The sequence below is a fragment of the Astatotilapia calliptera genome, chromosome 6, assembly GCF_964374335.1.
Source record: "Astatotilapia calliptera chromosome 6, fAstCal68.1, whole genome shotgun sequence".
NCBI lineage: Eukaryota > Metazoa > Chordata > Actinopteri > Cichliformes > Cichlidae > Astatotilapia > Astatotilapia calliptera.
The window spans coordinates 15,978,246-15,997,709 of NC_137427.1; the positions used below are offsets into that span (position 1 = coordinate 15,978,246).

At 38.8% G+C, this 19,464-nt stretch overlaps 2 protein-coding genes across 5 annotated transcripts; both read left to right on the plus strand.

Moving 5' to 3' along the window:
* The first annotated feature begins 104 nt into the window (after positions 1–104).
* Positions 105–12,388, plus strand: LOC113024005 (TBC1 domain family member 24-like). Of its 3 annotated transcripts, none has more exons than XM_026170553.2 (13): positions 105–351; positions 517–731; positions 849–1,110; positions 1,210–1,326; positions 1,567–1,983; positions 2,134–2,373; positions 2,517–2,672; positions 3,073–3,136; positions 3,289–3,387; positions 3,520–3,808; positions 3,916–4,087; positions 8,889–8,946; positions 10,679–12,388. In XM_026170553.2, the coding sequence occupies exons 1-13, from the start codon at positions 149–151 to the stop codon at positions 10,688–10,690; spliced, it is 2,304 nt and encodes a 767-aa protein (XP_026026338.2). In that variant the 5' UTR covers positions 105–148; the 3' UTR covers positions 10,691–12,388. The 3 variants fall into 3 exon arrangements, with proteins under 3 accessions (XP_026026338.2, XP_080158928.1, XP_080158929.1); XM_080302802.1 differs by having other exon boundaries at positions 517–728; XM_080302803.1 differs by lacking the exon at positions 2,134–2,373.
* Positions 12,389–13,197: 809 nt separating this feature from the next.
* LOC113023996 (uncharacterized) lies at positions 13,198–19,221 on the plus strand. 2 transcript variants are annotated; one of them, XM_026170538.2, is made up of 3 exons: positions 13,198–14,195; positions 15,825–15,882; positions 17,169–19,221. In XM_026170538.2, exons 2-3 carry the CDS (start codon positions 15,834–15,836, stop codon positions 18,293–18,295), a joined length of 1,176 nt encoding a protein of 391 aa, XP_026026323.1. In that variant the 5' UTR covers positions 13,198–14,195; positions 15,825–15,833; the 3' UTR covers positions 18,296–19,221. The 2 variants fall into 2 exon arrangements, with proteins under 2 accessions (XP_026026323.1, XP_026026324.1); XM_026170539.2 differs by lacking the exon at positions 13,198–14,195 and adding an exon at positions 14,202–14,543.
* The last annotated feature ends 243 nt before the right edge of the window (positions 19,222–19,464 follow it).

Genomic DNA, 19,464 nt, shown 5'->3' on the forward strand with positions numbered 1-19,464 from the left:
TGCCTGAATTCACCAACAACAAACCATGTAGAGCTCACATGACCAAAGCCCACAGGCCTATATAAAGCCCGGATCCTCAGATTGTGCAGCTAGCAACAGGAGAAACATTACCTTCTAACCTATTTTTCAAGGAATAATAGGAATTGAGATGATTCATGTTTCACGGACACCAGAATTCTTCAATTGTGGAAACATGAATTTATTCCCAGACGCATTCTCTGACCACAATCTGGAATCTATGGCTAGTAGCAGAACCAGACAAAGGTCTCACTCCTATTACAATGCAGAGGGGAAAAAGCCTTATGGTGTGGACACACAGAAAGAAGAAACCTGTTTAAGACCTCGATCTAGGTGTGTATTCATAATTAACTATGCTTTTACTCTTATATTATCAAAATTAGGTTACTGGCCAGATAACCAAATACTTCTAATTAACCAGATTTGTGGGGGGTTTTTTCTCTTCTGACTTGAATTACTGAACTACATAATTAATATTGAATTGAATGTCTTTAAAAGGTCTTTTTACAGTTATGAGACATCGGAGTTATGCTCAGAAGATGACATAAGACACTTTACAACCTCCCCTACGTCAAAACAGATGCAAAGCTCACTGCCAAAGTATCAAGCAACCAAAAAGGAGGAAAGAGACGGGGATGTGTCGGTTGTTGAGTTCACCTCTACGAAGTCAAAGCATAAACCAAACAAGCAATCACCCTCTAGAGAAACTTGTGGTAGTGAAATAATGTTTTTAAAGTTGGATATGGATTTTAAAAGCAAAATAAATAAAATGAAAATCTACAATAATAATAATAATAATAATAAAGTTACATGTGTATGTTTTGGCTCAGGCAGTAAATGCCATCTCAAGCAAGTTTCCATGATGACCATCTCTGAAGCAGACAACTGGGAGATTTGTTCCAGCTCTGGGATGAAGTATGGGCAGTTTGTGGACTGGGAGAAAATTGATCCTGAAGCTGCAAAGAAATATCAACAAATCCTACGGAGTGAGCACCAGCAGCTTAAAACTATGGCTCGGGAAGGATTTTGGGCCATGCCACACACACTAAGGGCCAAAGCTTATTATCACATCATCCACAGCATCAATTCTATGTATGTGTTTGTGGCAAGTAATGGAACCACTGTGAGCATTTTTACTGAAATCTGCTTGAACCAAATTTTTGACTGTGTATTGATTTTATATATCTGCAGAAGGGCTGTCACTCCAGACAGAGATGTCTACTATGAACTGACTAAGAAGCTATTTGGAGAACAAAAACGTAGTAGCCACCCAGTGCCGAAGTATATGGAAGATGGAGAAATACCAAGGTAATATTTTGTGATACTGCAATCACACTTCATAGCTGACAAACTGTCTTAATGATGAGCTTTTTGTCTAATTGGCATTGATTTTGCTAATTTTGGCTACGTTTATTAAAAGCATCCACAAGACTAGCAACATATATATATACATATATAACAGAAAAAGTTTACATTCTAGTATTATTATACTTCTGCACTGCAGTAAATGTGACCAAATCGGTCATTGCTTCCTCTGTTCTTTTCCAGATACTGTCTCAACAAAGCAGGCCTGAATTCTGCAAAAAAAGTTCTTCTTTGCCTCGGAAAATACTTCATAGACATGAACTTCTGCCCCATTCTACCCGCCCTGGTCTCCCTCATCCTCCACTTCAGCGAGGATGAAGCTGAATGTTTCTACAGTGTGTCCCGACTTATCTGCTACAATGATCCCAACAAGCGCTACATTGACCAGACTTTCCTCACCTACCGTGCGTCCTGTATGACCTTTGGAGACCTTGCCAACAAATGCTGCAGAGGCATTCGCAAGCTGATAGCCAGCTCCCACCAGAACCTGTTTGAGTTTTACTCTGACTGGATCATGTGGATATTTGCTGACCTTCCGTTCACATATGCCATTAGAGTTCTAGACGTCTACCTACTGGAGGGCTACAAGGTCCTCTACAGGTTTGTTACTGCTGCCGCATTTCAACAAATAAACAAAAAAACTTAGTCCTAAATATGTCATTTCTTCTGCCATATCAGTTACTCTGAGAAAAAAACCAAACATACAGACAAAACAATTCAATAAATGTGTTTCATAATTATTCTTTGTAGGGTTGCTCTGGCTTTGCTTGACCTCTATAAAGTATCAGTGTCATCTCGAGTGGCAGATGTGGAAGACTTCAGAACAGACATGAAAAGATTTGTGCAAAATGTAGCTCGCCACTGCACGGCTGAGAAGCTCCTAGAAAGAGCCTTCAAGATTTCAGTACCCACAAGGAGAGACCTTAACCTACTGTTCACTGCCAATAAAGAGTCACTCATACTAAAAGGTGTCAGCATAGACCAGAAAAGGTGGGTTAATACTGACATTGTCATGAATCAGATGACGAATGGTATATTTGTATGTAATAAAGGATTAATATACACAAACTTAGTAGTATTGAATATTCCATTCCAACTAATATGAACCCTGTTTTCACATATGTTTCCAAAAGGCTACCAGTAGAGACAGTGGATTTCAACAACTTTCGTTCCAGTGTTGTAACAGGGACGGAGATGAGAGTCATCTGGGCCTGGATACCTGAGCGCTTTGCCCTCTTCAGTCCCTTCAGGTTGTTCAGCACAGCTGAGCATGAAAGGACTCTTGCTTCGTAAGTAACCTTTGTTCTGCGCTTCAGTCCCACTCGGCAACTACCTAAAAAAAGAGGCGTGAATCATGTAGAGGAGTATTTATATCATATCGCAATAGCTTTAATAGTGTTTACTTTGTATCAAATTAATATCTGTTGAACTTCGCGTCCCTGCAGTGAAAAACAATTTTCTTTTGTAACCGTCAGCAGGTGTGTTTTTACTATCAACATTTAGAGACAAATACTGTTTTTTTCCCCCTGCGTTTAAACAGTGCTAAAACTTCTCTCTGATTTAACATGAAATTTAAATAAAATAGGTCTTTGCTCTTGAGGGGCAATTGTATGCCAGTTTGGCATGTATATAATGTTGTTGTGCATTTATAAAAACAAAAGGTGTTTTGTATATTTTTATTTCATACAGATTCTATTCACATGTGGAGGGACATGAACCATCTGTCATGATTATTAAATCTGTGGATGAAGAGGTAAAACTATAAAATAATCAATATTAGGATACATTTTATTTAACATGTTAAATGAGCCTCAGAATTGATCCTTATGCTTCTATAATGGTGAGATTTAGCCGACGCAGTAAGTTTTGTATGCCATTGACATGATGTAATTTCTCTTATCTTAGGTATTTGGTGCCTTCTTGTCAACTGATGTAGCAGAAAGAAGAAAACAAGACTCAGAGGAACTTGTATACTTTGGAACTGGGGAGTGTTTAGTTTTCACGGTGAGCTTTCTTCTTGTTGAATTCAACTTACCTTAGATTTAGATTGACCATGTATGGGTTTCTTTATGTTAATATAGAGCAATGCCTTTGACACTGCAAGGCGTCAAACAAGATTTGTGATTACTGTTTCAGCTCCGTCCCAACATGGAGCTCTACCAGAGATCTATGGTCAATATTATGAGCCCAAGAGCGTCTCCTGAGAAACTTCGAGGCAGTATTAGTGCTTCCCCTCAGGCGTCAACTAATGGCAACATCCCCTCCAGCACAACTCTGACCTGTCCTGCTGAGACACTGCAAAATCCCAGCTATCTGATGGTCACTGCACCAGTGGAGGAATCCATGTCTGCTAAACAGCCCAAGAGGCCTAAGGAGCAAGAGGCCTCCAAGTTCATAGCAGGCGATGACAATCGGCTTATTATTGGTGTGTTAGTGAAACATACAATAGATTGGCCTTTGAAGGAACCTTTAATATATTGTGTGACAGGGAAGCTGCGAGTACTCTGCTCATATCTATGTGTCTTCTTTCAGGTGGTGATGGAGGTCATGCTCTCTGCCTGCAAAGAGACCTACAAGGGGGTTACACAGAGCCGTGTGAAACTTTTAAGAGCATTGCACTCTGCAAGAGAGACTTCAAGATCCAGTCCCTGGAAGTGTGGGGCATCCAGAACTCCATTTCCATTTCTCATTGTTTTCCTTCTAAGTGAGTTAGAGAAAACAGCACTGACTATTTTTGGTAAAGACTGAAAGAGTTTTTCCTTCAAAGCATTTGGGTGATTTTGATTGATATGCAGCTTACAGACATTTCACACTTGTCCTGTGAAATGCTAAATTGTGTATTTTTTTTGTATAGTTAGGTGAGATTTATTTTGTTAATCAAAGTTTATTTGTACAGATCTGGGTCACATACAATGTCTTAGTGAACGTTACAATCCAGGAAAACAAAGCTTGTAATCTCAGGGCAGCTCCGAAGGAACACAATGACGCTCGTTTTGGTGCATATACTCACTTTTCTGTGATGAATCGAGGATAACTAGTTTTATAATACTCTGTAATAACTAAAGCACTACATTCACTAAAGGATAATATTTGTAAACACGCTGTTAAAATTGCAACTGCATCTGGTTTTAATTGGGAAAACACTAACCTGCAGTATTTTATAAGATCTATGTCCACTGTTAAATTGTATATTTTGATTGTGCAGTTTATTTAGATTTGATGTACAGTTGTACAAAACATCCCTTTTAAAATCCTTTATTTGCTATTCCTCTCAGTTAAGTAATTTATTCAGATAAGTGTTTTATTATTAACATGGCTGCATTTGTAATGGGATTGAAAGCAAATAACGTTTTTTAGTTATTTATTTATTTATTTTTTACTTAAGTCTTTTACTTAACATTGTCAGCATTCCTGTTAAAAAAACGAATCCTCTTTTGCTCCTCTTACAACATTTATACTTTAAAAAGAAAAAGAAATTCTGCTTTAAAGCTCCTTTACTTATATTCGCAAAATGATCTGTATATTATATCGTTTCTACCTGCAAAGATTATTTCTTAACATTAAGAAACTTGCTGAAGCTAGTCTCTGTAGCTTTATGGAACCATTTGGAGTGACATGCGAAAGGAGTGGATTACGTTTTCTTTGTTTAGTGATAACAGAAAAAAAAGAAAAAAAAACTCTACTAAAGATAGATATAATGTAAAAAAAAAACTCAAGATGTCTGGTTGCCCTTATATCCATTTTGGAGAACCTTTGGTATTTGTGTTCATTTAGCTTCAACAACCTGTTTTTGTTGTATAAATAAATGTAATGAAATCAAAACAATAATAATTTTTAAAAAAGAAAAGAAAGAAAGAAAGAAAGAAAGAAAGAAAGAAAGAAAGAAAGAAAGAAAGAAAGAAAGAAAGAAAGAAAGAAAGAAAGAAAGAAAGAAAGAAAGGGAAACGATGGCTCTCAACGTCAACATTTACCACGATCTGAGCGAGCCCCTGCTGGACATCTGACTGAACCGCAAATCTGTTAACCGCAAAGAAAAAGCACCGGTTCTTGAAAGTACGTGAGCAGTTGAAGGCACCATGCAAGAGAAAGAGCATCAACCCCAAATTGCTGCGCCGTGTTTAGCAGTCCGTTGCTTACTATGATGGGGCTTATGGTCATCTTCTTATGGCTACCAGTGCATCATGGAGTTAAGGGAAATGAAATGACAGAAGGAAAAGCAAAGGAAGCTACAAAGAGACCGTTGATGGATATGGATATCAGTGTTAGTAGGACCGACATTGAGAACAGAATAAGGCACAAAAATGAAAGAAATGTGACAAAAGCAATGGGAGGAGGAGATGAAAGAGCGATGGTTTAACAAAACAAAAAGGAAAATATGAGAAATGAGAAGCACAGGAAGCAGAATTTCGGTCCACACGCCATACCAGTTGGTGGCGTAATGCATATAAAGAAGAAGAAGCAGTCCGCGGCTACGAGCTGTCCTTTCACGCGAAGAAGTTTTCGGTTAAAACTCTGTGGATAGAGGACGTGGTAAGCTTTCTCTTTTACGGATTATTAGAGAAGTGGGCCTGAATCTTGTTTACGCCTCCGAGGCTGTGCTGCGTGGTTAGCTACAACGTTAGCGACAGTAGCTAGCAAACGTTGTAAAAGTGCGGCTGTTGTGTTTGTATTTGTATACCGTTGTGACAATGCGTTAACACTACCCTCGAGTTTAATTATAACCCCTTATCGACAATCGTTAACCACGCCGGTGTCGGTTTCGCTGCAAGTGGACGGGTTAATGCTCGAGCGGCCACACAAACATTCTAGCAAATCTGTGCAAAAGCACAGATATTTTTTTTTTGTATAGGTAAATAAACAACATGTTAGCTTTCAGAACCAGCACTGACCACTTTCAGTTTCACGTGCATCTTTAAGTTTAGTTTGAGGATATTGATACATACTTTGAGCGTTAAGGGTTGTTTAGTGTTGTTTTCCTTCCACCGTCTTGATACAGACACTGGGTGTGTGCAGCACACTGGACTGTTTAACCCACTGCATACATGCTGCTTATCTTTTATGCTGCTCATGTTTTAGATGGCATGCTCAAAATTTTGGCGTGAACAAAATGCAAGCACGGACCAACTAATAGTGACTAGTAGTGCCACACTCTACCTGAGTATTTTTGATGCTGTAATGTAGTTAAGGGGTGTTTCCAGCTAGTGCTTTCTGTTTGTGCTAGGAGGGGGCAGTTCGTAATACAATTGGAGTTTTAAAAAAAATGGTACTAGCAAGGCAAGGTGTACCTGATAAAGTGTGTGGTGAATGTAGATTTGACGTAATTTAGCGATAGTATCTGTTTTGCATAGTTTGCCCACCACTGATAAGAAGATCTATTTTTTTGTTTTTGTTTTTTGTAGAATTGTAAAATTTCCCCCCAAACTTCCAACCAACTAATCATTAGTTAACCACATAAACAAGTCACAGCCAGTTAGTCAGGAAGGTCCAATTAAATACAATAAAGTGTTTCTGATGCCTATGTTTTTACAAACTCAAACACCAAATCACTTGGATTTCAAGTGGGATAACTTCAGTTCAATTAAATTTTATTTATATAGCGCCAAATCACAACAACAGTCTCCTCAAGGCGCTTTGTATTGTAAGGGACACCCTACAATAATCAAATGACCCTTTGTGAGCAAGCATTCCTGACAGTGGGAAGGAAAAACTCCATTTTAACAGGAAGAAACCTCTTGCAGAACCAGGCTCAGGGAGGGGCGGCCATGTGCTGCGACCGGTTGGGGTGAAGGAAGACAGGATGAAAGACATTCTGTGGAAAAGAGCCAGAGATTAATAACAAGTGTGATTCAGCAGATAGGTCTATTAACACATGTTGAGTGAGAAATGTGACTGATAAGGAAATACTCAATGCACCATGGGAATCCCCCAGCAGTCTACACCTATTGCAGCATAACTAAGGGAGGATTCAGGGTCACCTGATCCAGCCCTAACTATATACTTTAGCAAAAAGGAAAGTTTTAAGCCTAATCTTAAAAGTAGAAATAGTGTCTGTCTCCCAAATAGGGCTGCCACAAACGATTATTTTGATAGTCGACTAAACACCGATTATTTTTGCGATTAGTGGACTAATCAGATCATCATCCACTGGACGTAAAACTACAGCTTATATAACTATCATTAGCTTACAGCTTTAAGCTTTTAAGGTGCTAACTAAAAATAAAGACAAGATGATAGTTTATTCAATTTTAATGAAATTTGCAGATTGTTTCGGTAAACTTTAATAAACTCCTTGCTATCTAAAATATAACAGGACACCGGGGTATATTCTCCAGCATCTCACACTTCTGATAATCAGCTGTCTGCTTGATGTTTATTCAGCTGTGTAAAAACTATAACTTTAATCTCAGCCAAACCGATTTACTCAGGAACAAATAAAATACTAAAAAAAAAAAAAAAAAAAAAGGCCAAACAACAACATTTTTAATTTATCTAAGTGACTCATATATATTTAACCTGAGTCGCGAAAGACGGCGGTGGGTTTGAAAACAATTTGCCGGGAGTCCGGTGTTCTCACGGCGCTAGTGACCTAGCCCCCGGATAGCTATCGAGCTAGTGGGTAACAGACGTCTCCGAAAACTGAGCCGATATTTGAGGTTTACACAGCTACATTCTCGCCTGAAAATATGTTAAACGTTTATTTTGTGACCCAGAAAGAATAATAAGAGTAATATTAAAACTAACTAGCTACCGCCATTGTTGGAAACTAAGCTGGGCCGCGCTATGAATTCTGGGACACAGCTACTTCTTCTTCTTCGGGGTTTAACGGCAGCTGGAATCCTTGTACATGCAGTGCTGCCATCTTCTGTTTCAGTCCGTTATTACACTCTTAAATCCTGCTATTATTCCTGCGTCTTTTGCGATCTTACAAAGCTTCAAACGACACGTCGACTATTAAATCAGTCGTCGACGATTTTGATAGTCGACGTAATCGTGACTAGTCGACAAATCGTGGCAGCCCTACTCCCAAATCAAACTGGAAGCTGGTTCCACAGATGAGGGGCCTGAAAATTGAAGGCTCTTCCTCTCATTCTACTTTTAAATACTCTAGGAACAACATGTAAGCCTGCAGTGCTAGAGCGAAGTGCTCTAATGGGGTGATATGGTACTACAAGGTCATTAAGATCAGATGGGGCCTGATTATTTAAGACCTTGTATGTGAGGAGCAGGATTTTGAATTCAATTCTGGATTTAACAGGGCTAACTTGACAGTTGTTCATCTGAAATAGCTCTCCATTAAGACTTTTATATTAGCTGTATCAATGCTTATTGTTCCCTTTCCACATCAGTTTTGTTTGAATTTCCCTGGATGTGTCTAATGAGTCCTTTTGGTCTCAGACATTAGCTACAGTACGAGTTTGCATCGTGGAAACTGTAATAGTAAATGTCCAATATGTAGATATATTGTGTATTTGTTCCTTAACTGTTTATGGGTTGTACATCAACAGGCTGCAGCAATGGGCCCAGATACCACACCTGTCCCTAAAACAGAATCTGCGGAGGAAAGTATGTATTGAGGGTATTTTGCATGTTTCTCCCCTTTTGATCAAAATTTGTGTAATAAATAAGTTCACTTTTTTAGTTCTAAAAAGCCTGGTTCCTTATCCAACTGAATTCGGTGGCATACAGTGCATGTGGAACAGAACAGAACTAAGCTCCACTGAACATGAATTACATATGTGTAATAGGGCTGGGCCATATTATACCGTTCATGGTAATACCGGTATAATGTTAGGCAACGACAGGAAAATGAAATATCACAATAGAATATGAGTAAAACGCGCATGCGCAGTGCCTTTGTTTTCATACGCACATGGCCGATTGTTGAGTGAAACAGATGAACCAGAATTGGTTTGTAAAAATGGTGCAACTTCAGTGATGTGGAACTGGTTTGGTGTTTGTCCATCAGATACACGACAAAGCACATTTTTTTGCAGAACATGCAAGCGGCTGTCGTTATTGTCGTATTTGTCGGACTAAGATGCTCTTAAATCTGGGAGTAATCTGGGTCCTAAACTCCGTATTCTTCTGGTCAAACGAACACTGCAGCATCAATGAGAGTTAAAAACTGTCTAAATTATTTCATCTTTAATAAAACGATCAGCATTGCTGCTTTACCAGGTGTAACTATGAAGTTTAACTTCCAGGCATCCATGAAAACAAAATTTATTACATTTAACGGAGTTAGAAGTTAGCAGGAAGCTAGCGGATGTTAGCTCGCTAGTTTCGCTAGTTACCTAAGCATGATATAGCATGTTTTGACTGAGAGATTTCTGAAAAAGATCAAACGTACAGCTCTGCTATCACTTCCAACATAAATGAAGACAGGAAACTAAACAGCAGTGACGTTTGTAGGGTTACTGAAGTTGGGCTAGCTGGTATATAATGATGTGCTACGTGATCGCTAGCGACACAGCTATGTTAGCATAACATAAACAGTGAAGCTGGAGGACGAACACTAACACTTTTCCACTTATAAAAATTAACGTGAAGGTTCCTGATAGTTAGAGACAAATGCAATCGCATGGCAGGATGCTGTAAACGGACCAAACTAAAGTCAGGAGAACAACTGAGATAATCCATCCACAATACGAGGTTAGTCATTAATATACTGCAACAACATGGGAATAGAGCAGCTGCCAGAGAATTCAACATTAATGAATCAATGGTACAGAAGTGGAGGAAGCAAGAAGAATGAGTTTAATAAAGTTTGATTTATCTGACTGCTTTGTTTCGCTTAATGTGCCTTATAATCCCGTGCACCTTATGGTCCAAAAAATGCGTACTGCACACTGCAGTTTAATGTTGCAAAGCACCTCTTTTTAACTTCAGTGGATATTATACATGGTTATGCTCAGGATATGTCAGCCCATTTCTACTGGAAATGCCTTTTGGTTAAACTTTCAGCAAGGAATTTGCATTTGCACTGTTACATTTTTATAAAGCTTTAATGTACATAAAAACCAGCTTCTTGTTTAAGTGAAAATAAATGGAAGGTTGTCTTTTTGCGCTAGTAATATTGTGGAGTTGTATTTTCTCTCGCATCAATTATATCGTCAGTTATATTGTTATCGCAAATTTTCAAATATATATCGTGATAAATATTTTTGGCCATATCGCCCTGCTCTAATGTGTAACATGGTAAAAGTCAATCATTGTGTTTTGCTTACTGAGATTTGCTAAGTCACTTCAGTCAGTAACACACTCAAATTGTGTTTTTAATGTGATTCCTCTTCAGGTCCAGAAATAGTGGTGGTGAAAATCATCTCAGACTCAGATTCCAGTGATGCTTCAGTGATCACCGAGCCAGAGAACTCCAAACAGCCACAGAGCAACACATCAGACAAGTGTTACCCTTGCACTGTCTGTGGCAAGATATTTGACAGACCGTCAAAGCTGGAGTGGCATAAACCTGTACACACTAGCAAGCCCAAGACTCTTCATAACTGTGAGCATTGTAATATAAGCTTTACAAAAAAAGAGACGCTGATCCGACACCGGAATTGCCACAGTAGGACTAACAAGCACCCCTGTCCCGACTGTGGAAAAGTGTTCAATAGACCCTCAAGGTTAGAGAGGCATAAACGCACACACACAAAACAACCCAGGGTACCTCATCAGTGTTCATACTGCATGAAGACGTTCAGAAAACTTAACAAACTCATTCGTCACAAGCGTATGCACACTGGAGAGAAGCCTTTCACCTGTTCGGTCTGCGGTAAGGGATTCTCCGAGTCAGGTCACTGCAAAGCACACGAAAAGACACACGAGGAGCAGCCAGAAAAACCTCACAGTTGTGCGGATTGCGGGATGTGTTTCTTCAAGGCCTCGGCGCTTCGTAGACACTTCCTCTCCCACACAGGAGAGAAGCCTTTCAAATGTACCTTATGTGAGAGCTGCTTCTCTCGCTCTGAGGGACTGAAAAGGCACATGAGGAGCCACACAGGGGAAAGACCATACAAATGCATTATCTGTGGCAAGCAGTTTTATTCTCGCCAGGATTTGAATATTCATGGATTGACCCACACAGGGGAGAAGCCACATCTTTGCCCTGTGTGTGGTAAAGGCTTTTCACAGCTGGGCAACATGAAAGAGCATGAACAAAATGTTCATATTAAGTCAGAAAAATATATTTGTAATGATTGTGGAGCAACGTTCTCACGAAATGCGTCACTGACAAAGCATCGGCGGACACATACTGGAGAGAGACCCTATCTGTGCCTCATCTGCGGCTGCAGGTTTAAATGGAGCCATTCCCTCAGCAGACACCGGAGGTCACACGCACACAGACAGATGGCTGGGGACACATCCAAAGAAATACTACGTTTTGAAGGACCTTCAGAGAATCCCGACAGTGTAACGTAAAAGTTGAGTGTTTATTAAAAGCACATTTCCTCTTCATTTAGTTTTGAGAGAGTTTGTTCTATTGACAAGTTATTAAAAGTTCTTGTGATGATTCACCTTTCTGCTTTCATTGCTGACTGTCCACTAAAATTCTTTTTAAAAATCTCAGTTAGGACAGGGCACCAGGTCTGCTCTGTTCACAGTTCACTGTTATGACATGTGGTGTGGTTAGCGTTTAAGAATATTTCATAGTTCTTTACCAAAGGACAAGGAAATACAGTTGCCCTACCAAATGGCTGGAAAGTTTCTCTGGACCAACAGTTATATCAGTACAAAATTTTGTATGGTGCAGTGCAAACCAGGATGTAGCTAAGTATTGCTTCTTTCTGTAGTTTATAAAACAAAGTGTACTTTCTTTACAAAGTAATTGTTACCTAATTTGCCATCATAATAAGTGCCAATTATGCAGATTTAAAAAATTTAAATGAACATAGAACATTGTTAGATTAGATCTAGAACATATATATGATGTAGTTGTGTAAACCAATGATTTTTATCTTGTGCATGATAGCTTACTTTCAATAAAGATACATATTCTCACATACTGCGATTATCTTTGTAGTAATTTCAGACAATAAACGTTCAATGTTTTTATACTGATAATCAGTAAATATGCTGAAATATATTTTAAATAGAAAGTATACCTGGGTTCGAACAGGAGGCTGTTATTGGCTTTAACGGTAAGTTTCTCCCCCCCCCCCCCCAAAAAACTTAAATTAAGTTTCTGATACGACAGCTGAAACGTCTGGAGTGGCACGCTCAGTACTGTACAAAAATTTGTACAGTAAAATCTCTAAAATATATCTTACATATTTTACAAGAACAGGAACGTTTCTGTCATTTAACTGAAATTCAAATTTTATTTGTCACACACGCAACCCCATACACAGTATGACATGAGGTCAGATGCCTGTAGCTGTGCAGTGCCCAACCATTAAATGACAGTAGGTTTACAGTAAGATATACAAATTTACAGGTTACTACAAAATTTAAAGCTTTAACTCAGAAACAACTGGGGGGGGGGGGGGGACTTGAGCATTGGGACCTGCAGTGTGAACGTTACAATCCAGGTAAACAAAGCTTGTAATCTCAGGACAGCTCTGAAGGAACACAATGATGCTCTTTATGGTGCATATACTTACTTTTATGTGATGAATTGAGGAGAACTAGTGTTATAACACTCTTTAAAAACTAAGACACTACATTCACTAAAGGATCATATTTGTAAACATGCTTTCAAAATGCATCTGTATGGTTTTAATTGTGTATTTTGATATTGTAGTTTATGTAGATTTGATACACTGTTATACAAAACATCTTTTGACTTCCTTTGTCGTTTGCTAATTATAACAGAAATTTCTGGTACAACTTCGCCTACTTCCAAGGTGCATGGAGAGGATGAAAGAATTCACAATGCAGGAACTCCAGCAACACTTAGGGGAAGATGACCAACGCGTTTCGGCTTGTGGCCTTCATCAGGGTCATCATTTGCTAATCTCCTCAGTAAAGTAACTTATTCAGATACATGTTTTATTATTAAAATTATGTGGCTGTAACTGTGATGGGACTGAAAGCAAGTACAACTTTTTATTATTATTATTATTTTATTTTTTATTAAACTTAACTCTGGTTTGGAAATTCTAAAATTATCAGCATTTCAATTATAAATGAATGTCTTTAGCTCATATATCTATCTCTCTCTCTCTCTCTCTCTCTCTCTCTCTATATATATATATATATATATATATATATATATATATATAGAGCTGCAAAGATTATTTCTTAACATTGAATAATTTGCTGAAACTAAGTAATCTCTGTAGCTTTATGGAACCATTTATAGTAATGGGAGTGACATCTGAAAGGAGAATATAGTTTTCTTTGTTTAGTGATAACGGGGAAAAACTACTACTGATAGATATAATGTGAGTAAAAAGAAAAAAATCCTCAACATGTCTGGTTGCCTTTATTTCTATTTTGGAGAGCCTTTGGTATCTGTGTTTATTTGGCTTCAACAACCTGTGTGGGGTTTTTTTTTTTTTTGTATAAACAAATGAAATGAAATCAATTTTAAAAAGAAAAGCAAGTGACGCCTCTCAACGTCAACACTGTCCACGATCTGAGCTCGCCCCTGTTGGACATCTGACTGAACCGCAAAGACAAGAACCCGTTTTTGAAAGTACGTGGGTACTTGAAGGCACCATGCAAGGGAACGAGCATCAACCCCAAATTGCTGCGGCTGGTTTAGCAGTCCGCTGCGACTAGCTGTCCTTTCGGACGAAGACGTTTTCACTTAAAACTCTGTAGATAGAGGCTGTGGCAAGCTTTCTCTTTTACGGATTATTAGAGAGGTGGGCCTGAATCGTGTTTGCGTCTCCGAGGCTTGTACGGTGTGGTTAGCTAAAATAGCAGCGTTAGCGTTAGCGACAGTAGCTAACAAACGCTGTAAAAGTGCAGCTGTTGTGTTTGTATTTGCATGCCGGTGTGACTGTGTTAACGCTACCCTTGAGTTTAATTATAACCCCTTATTGGCAATCGTTAACCGACGCTGCAAGTGGACGGGTTAATAATAGTCGACACACAAACATTCCAGCAAATCTGTGCAAAAGCACAGATATTTTTTTTGTAGAGGTAAATAAACAACATGTTAGCTTTCAGAACCAGCACTGACCACTTTCAGTTTCACGTGCATCTTTAAGGTTAGTTTGAGGATATTGATACATACTTTGAGCGTTAAGGGTTGTTTAGTGTTGTTTTCCTTCCTGCCTCCTGAGACAGACCTTGGGTGTGTGCAGCACACCGGACTGCTTAACCCACTTCATACATGCTGTTTATCTTGTATTTTACAGAGGTGGTCAGACAAATATATTTTGTAGTTTGGATCTAATTACCACTGCTGTATGCTTAAACAGATAAGTGGCTTAGTATTCTTTGTATTAAATTTAAGACATATGAAACATATAGTATGTAGAGCCTTGAAAAATACTTGGAAAGAGAATCTTATTGAGGTGTTTAGGCACCGAGACAAAAATGTGCTAAACTGTTCATGATCTCTCAAATATGAAATACAATGTGTGGTTTTTAAACAGATTAATTAAAACGTCACTTCACTCAACAACACCGGGAGAAGAAGCTGTTAACCTGTTGCTAATAATCAAACATTCGTGTTTGTGGGCTTAAAAGAAAGAGAAATCATTACGCTACAGACATGTCAACAGGAACTTGATATAACCAGTGTGAATGCACGACGCTTTAAATGTGGTCGCAGATGGACTACAGCAGCAGAAGTAGCATCTCCTATACATCACAGCAGATGCCACTCCTGTGATGTATAAAAAGTTCCAAAAATGTGACCTGGTCTGATAATATCAGCACCAGCATTTGTGCTAGGAGGAATTGCTGCAGTTCTTAATACAATTGGAGTTAAAAATGGTACTAGCAAGGTGTACCTGATAAAGTGTCTCGTGAATGTAGATTTCAGGTAATTTAGCGATAGTATCTGTTTTGCATAGTTTGCCCACCAGGGAGCACTGATAAGTAGATTTTTCAACTAACTTCCAACTAACTAATCAGTAGTTAGCCACATAAACAAGTCACAGCCAGTTAGTCAGGAAGGTCCAATTAAATACAATAAATTGTCTTTTGCCACAGGCTTACACAAAAGTCTAATTGGTGATGCTTATGTTGTTGTTGTTTTTTACAAACTCAAACACCAAATTACTTGGATTTCACAGGGATAACTTGACAGCTGCTCATCTGAAATAGCTCTCCATTAAGATTTTGTATTAGCTGTATCAATGCTTATTGTTCCCTTTCCACACCAGTTTTGTTTGAATTTCCCTGGATGTGTCTAATGAGTCCTTTTGGTCTCAGACATTAGCTACAGTACGAGTTTGCATCGTGGAAGCTGTAACAGTAAATCTACAATATGTGATATTGTGTATTTGTTCCTTAACTCTTTATGGGTTGTACATCAACAGGCTGCAGCAATGGGCCCAGACACCACACCTGTCCCTAAAACAGAATCTGCAGAGGAAAGTATGTATTGAGGGTATTTTGCATGTTTTTTTCCCCCTTTGATCAAAATTTGTGCAATAAGTAAGTTCACTTTTTTTGAAGTCCCGTTGAGCATGGATTAAATATGCAGGGCTCTAGACTAACTTTTTGCCACAGTTGTACTGGTGCACCTAACTTCTTTTCTTAGATGCACCAGCACAAAGTTTAGGTGCACTCAAACTTTACAACCGCATCGCTTAACACAGCAGCTTTACATGTTCACTTTTTTTTTTGTTAAATTGCTGTCCATACAGACAATACTGATTTGTAAATGATTAACTAACAATCTTGCCAACACAAAGTTCTTTATTTGGAGCACATTTCTACAAGAAAGATAAGTTACCATAAGGACCATAAGGCGCACCAGATCATAAGGCGCATTAAGCAAAACAAAACAGTCATATAAGTCAAACTTTACTCCAGTCATTCTTCTTGTTTCCTCCGCTTCCACACCATTGATTCATTAATGCTGAATTCTGTCGCAGCTGCTCTATTCCTATGTTCTACTGCATGACTGATAGAGTTTGAAATCCGCTTCATAAGCATGTCTCTTAACAGGTGCCATTTTGGGGTCCTTATATACACACAATACGGTAATATTATGTGTGTACGTATTACTCTGCGAGGCTCATCAGTACGGTAGCTCCAACAATCCATCAAGCAGTGCAGCTTCATAGCTTACCAAAGTCGTACTAAAACATTTTGACAGATTCGCAGTCAATAAGCACAACCAGAATTCATACATAAGGTGCACTTTTGAGAAAATGAAACGTATTTTTTGGACCTTATAGTCCAAAAGATACGGTACTGCTTGTACTTAAAGTGCTTCACTGAGCTGAAATTGAAACTTAAAATATCTCAAGCTATATAAAATAAAACAAAGTCAAAATTAAAAATGCCTCAAAGGCTTCAAATTTAACATCTCAATATCTGAACATCTTACCATGGGCATGGGCATCTGAGAGGTTCGCCCATGATTATCTCTGATTGGTTTGACCACAATATGGGCATTCTGTGTGTCTGTTATTGACCATACTTTTTACTTTTACTTTTTACTCGAACAGCTGGTCACACTGGTACGACCTAGGATTGTTTTTAGTTGCTCCATTGAGAAATTAGGTTGCATTTGCGACCTAATTTCACACTCTAGAGCCCTGATGTGTGTAACACAATAAAAGTTCATCATTGTGTTTTGCTAACTGAGATTTGCTAAGTCACTTCAGTCAGTAACACACTCAAATTGTGTTTTTAATGTGATTCCTCTTCAGATCCAGAAATAGTGGTGGTGAAAATCATCTCAGAATCAGATTCCAGTGATGCTTCAGTGATCACCGAGCCAGAGAACTCCAAACAGCCACAGAGCAACACATCAGACAAGTGTTACCCTTGCACTGTCTGTGGCAAGATATTTGACAGACCGTCAAAGCTGGAGAGGCATAAACCTGTACACACAAGGAAGCCCAAAACTCTTCATAACTGTGAGCATTGTAATAAGAGCTTTACACAACAAGAGAAGCTGATCCGACACCGGAATTGCCACAGTAGGACTAACAAGCACCCCTGTCCCGACTGTGGAAAAGTGTTCAATAGACCCTCAAAATTAGAGAGGCACAAACGCACACACACAAAACAACCCAGGGTACCTCATCAGTGTTCATACTGCATGAAGACGTTCAGCAAACTTAACAAACTCATTCGTCACAAGCGTATGCACACTGGAGAGAAGCCTTTCACCTGTTCGGTCTGCGGTAAGGGATTCTCCGAGTCAGGTCACTGCAAAGCACACGAAAAGACACACGAGGAGCAGCCAGAAAAACCTCACAGTTGTGCGGATTGCGGGATGTGTTTCTTCAAGGCCTCGGAGCTCCGTAGGCACTTCCGCTCCCACACAGGAGAGAAGCCTTTCAAATGTACCTTATGTGAGAGCTGCTTCTCTCGCTCTGAGGGACTGAAAAGGCACATGAGGAGCCACACAGGGGAAAGACCATACAAATGCATTATCTGTGGCAAGCAGTTTTATTCTCGCCAGGATTTGAATATTCATGGATTGACCCACACAGGGGAGAAGCCACATCTTTGCCCTGTGTGTGGTAAAGGCTTTTCACAGCTGGGCAACATGAAAGAGCATGAACAAAATGTTCATATTAAGTCAGAAAAATATATTTGTAATGAATGTGGAGCAACGTTCACGCGATACAAGTCACTGACAAAGCATCGGCGGACACATACTGGAGAGAGACCCTATCTGTGCCTCACTTGCGGCCGCAGGTTTTCATGGAGCCATTCTCTCAGCAGACACCGGAGGTCACACGCACACAGACAGATGGCTGGGGACACATCCAAAGAAATGCTAAGTTTTGAAGGACCTTCAGAGAATCCCGACAGTGTAACGTAAAAGTTGAGTGTTTATTAAAAGCACATTTCCTCTTCATTTAGTTTTGAGAGAGTTTGTTCTACTGACAAGTTATTAAAAGTTCTTGTGATGATTCACCTTTCTGCTTTCATTGCTGACTGTCCACTAAAATTCTTTTTAAAAATCTCAGTTAGGACAGGGCACCAGGTCAGTGCTAGAAGATGTGTTTGCTGAAGTCTGTATTAATTGGAGTACAGCAGCAGTTAAAATTTTGGATGTGCCTAGAATATCTACTTTTTGATCTCACAGCTCAGTGTAGGTCTGCTCTGTTCACAGTTCACTGTTATGACATGTGGTGTGGTTAGCGTTTAAGAATATTTCATAGTTCTTTACCAAAGGACAAGGAAATACAGTTGCCCTACCAAATGGCTGGAAAGTTTCTCTGGACCTACAGTTATATCAGTACAAAATTTTGTATGGTGCAGTGCAAACCAGGATGTAGCTAAGTATTGCTTCTTTCTGCAGTTTATAAAACAAAGTGTACTTTCTTTTAAAAATGTTTGTTACCTAATTTGCCATCATAAGTGTCAAATTTGCAGATTTTGCATTTACAGCCAATTACAGTATTTTTTTCAGTAGTTAATTCTTTACAACATGGTTATGCTCTTCTAAATTAGAGTAAAAAAGAAAAATGAACTGCACTATTTTCCTCTGGGCAGGACCTGCAGTGATGTCACAGTGGCCAGAGGTACTCCACTCTTGAGTGCAGTAGCATATTTAAGCTTGTACAAGTTGTGAAAAAAAAATTAAATGAACAAAGAACATTGTACTTTTTAAGTTTTTATATCAGTATAATTTTATATTAGATGTACAACATATATATAATGTAGTTGTGTAATCCAATGATTTTTATCTTATTCATGCACGATAGCTTGCATTCAATAAAGATACATTGTGATGTACTGTGATGAACTCTGTAGTAATTTCAGACAATGGGCATTCAATGTTTTTGTACTGATAATCAGTAAATGTGCTGAAATGTATTTTTATTTGTTCTGTTATGTCCCAGATTCTTCTGTGACATGTTTACTTGTGAAATGAGAGAATTTTAAGTTTTTTGTATAATGCCAGTATAGGTCACAGATTAATTTGTCATCTTTATCCATAGTGCAAATACAGTGAACCCTACAAATGCAATACCGATTTTCCAG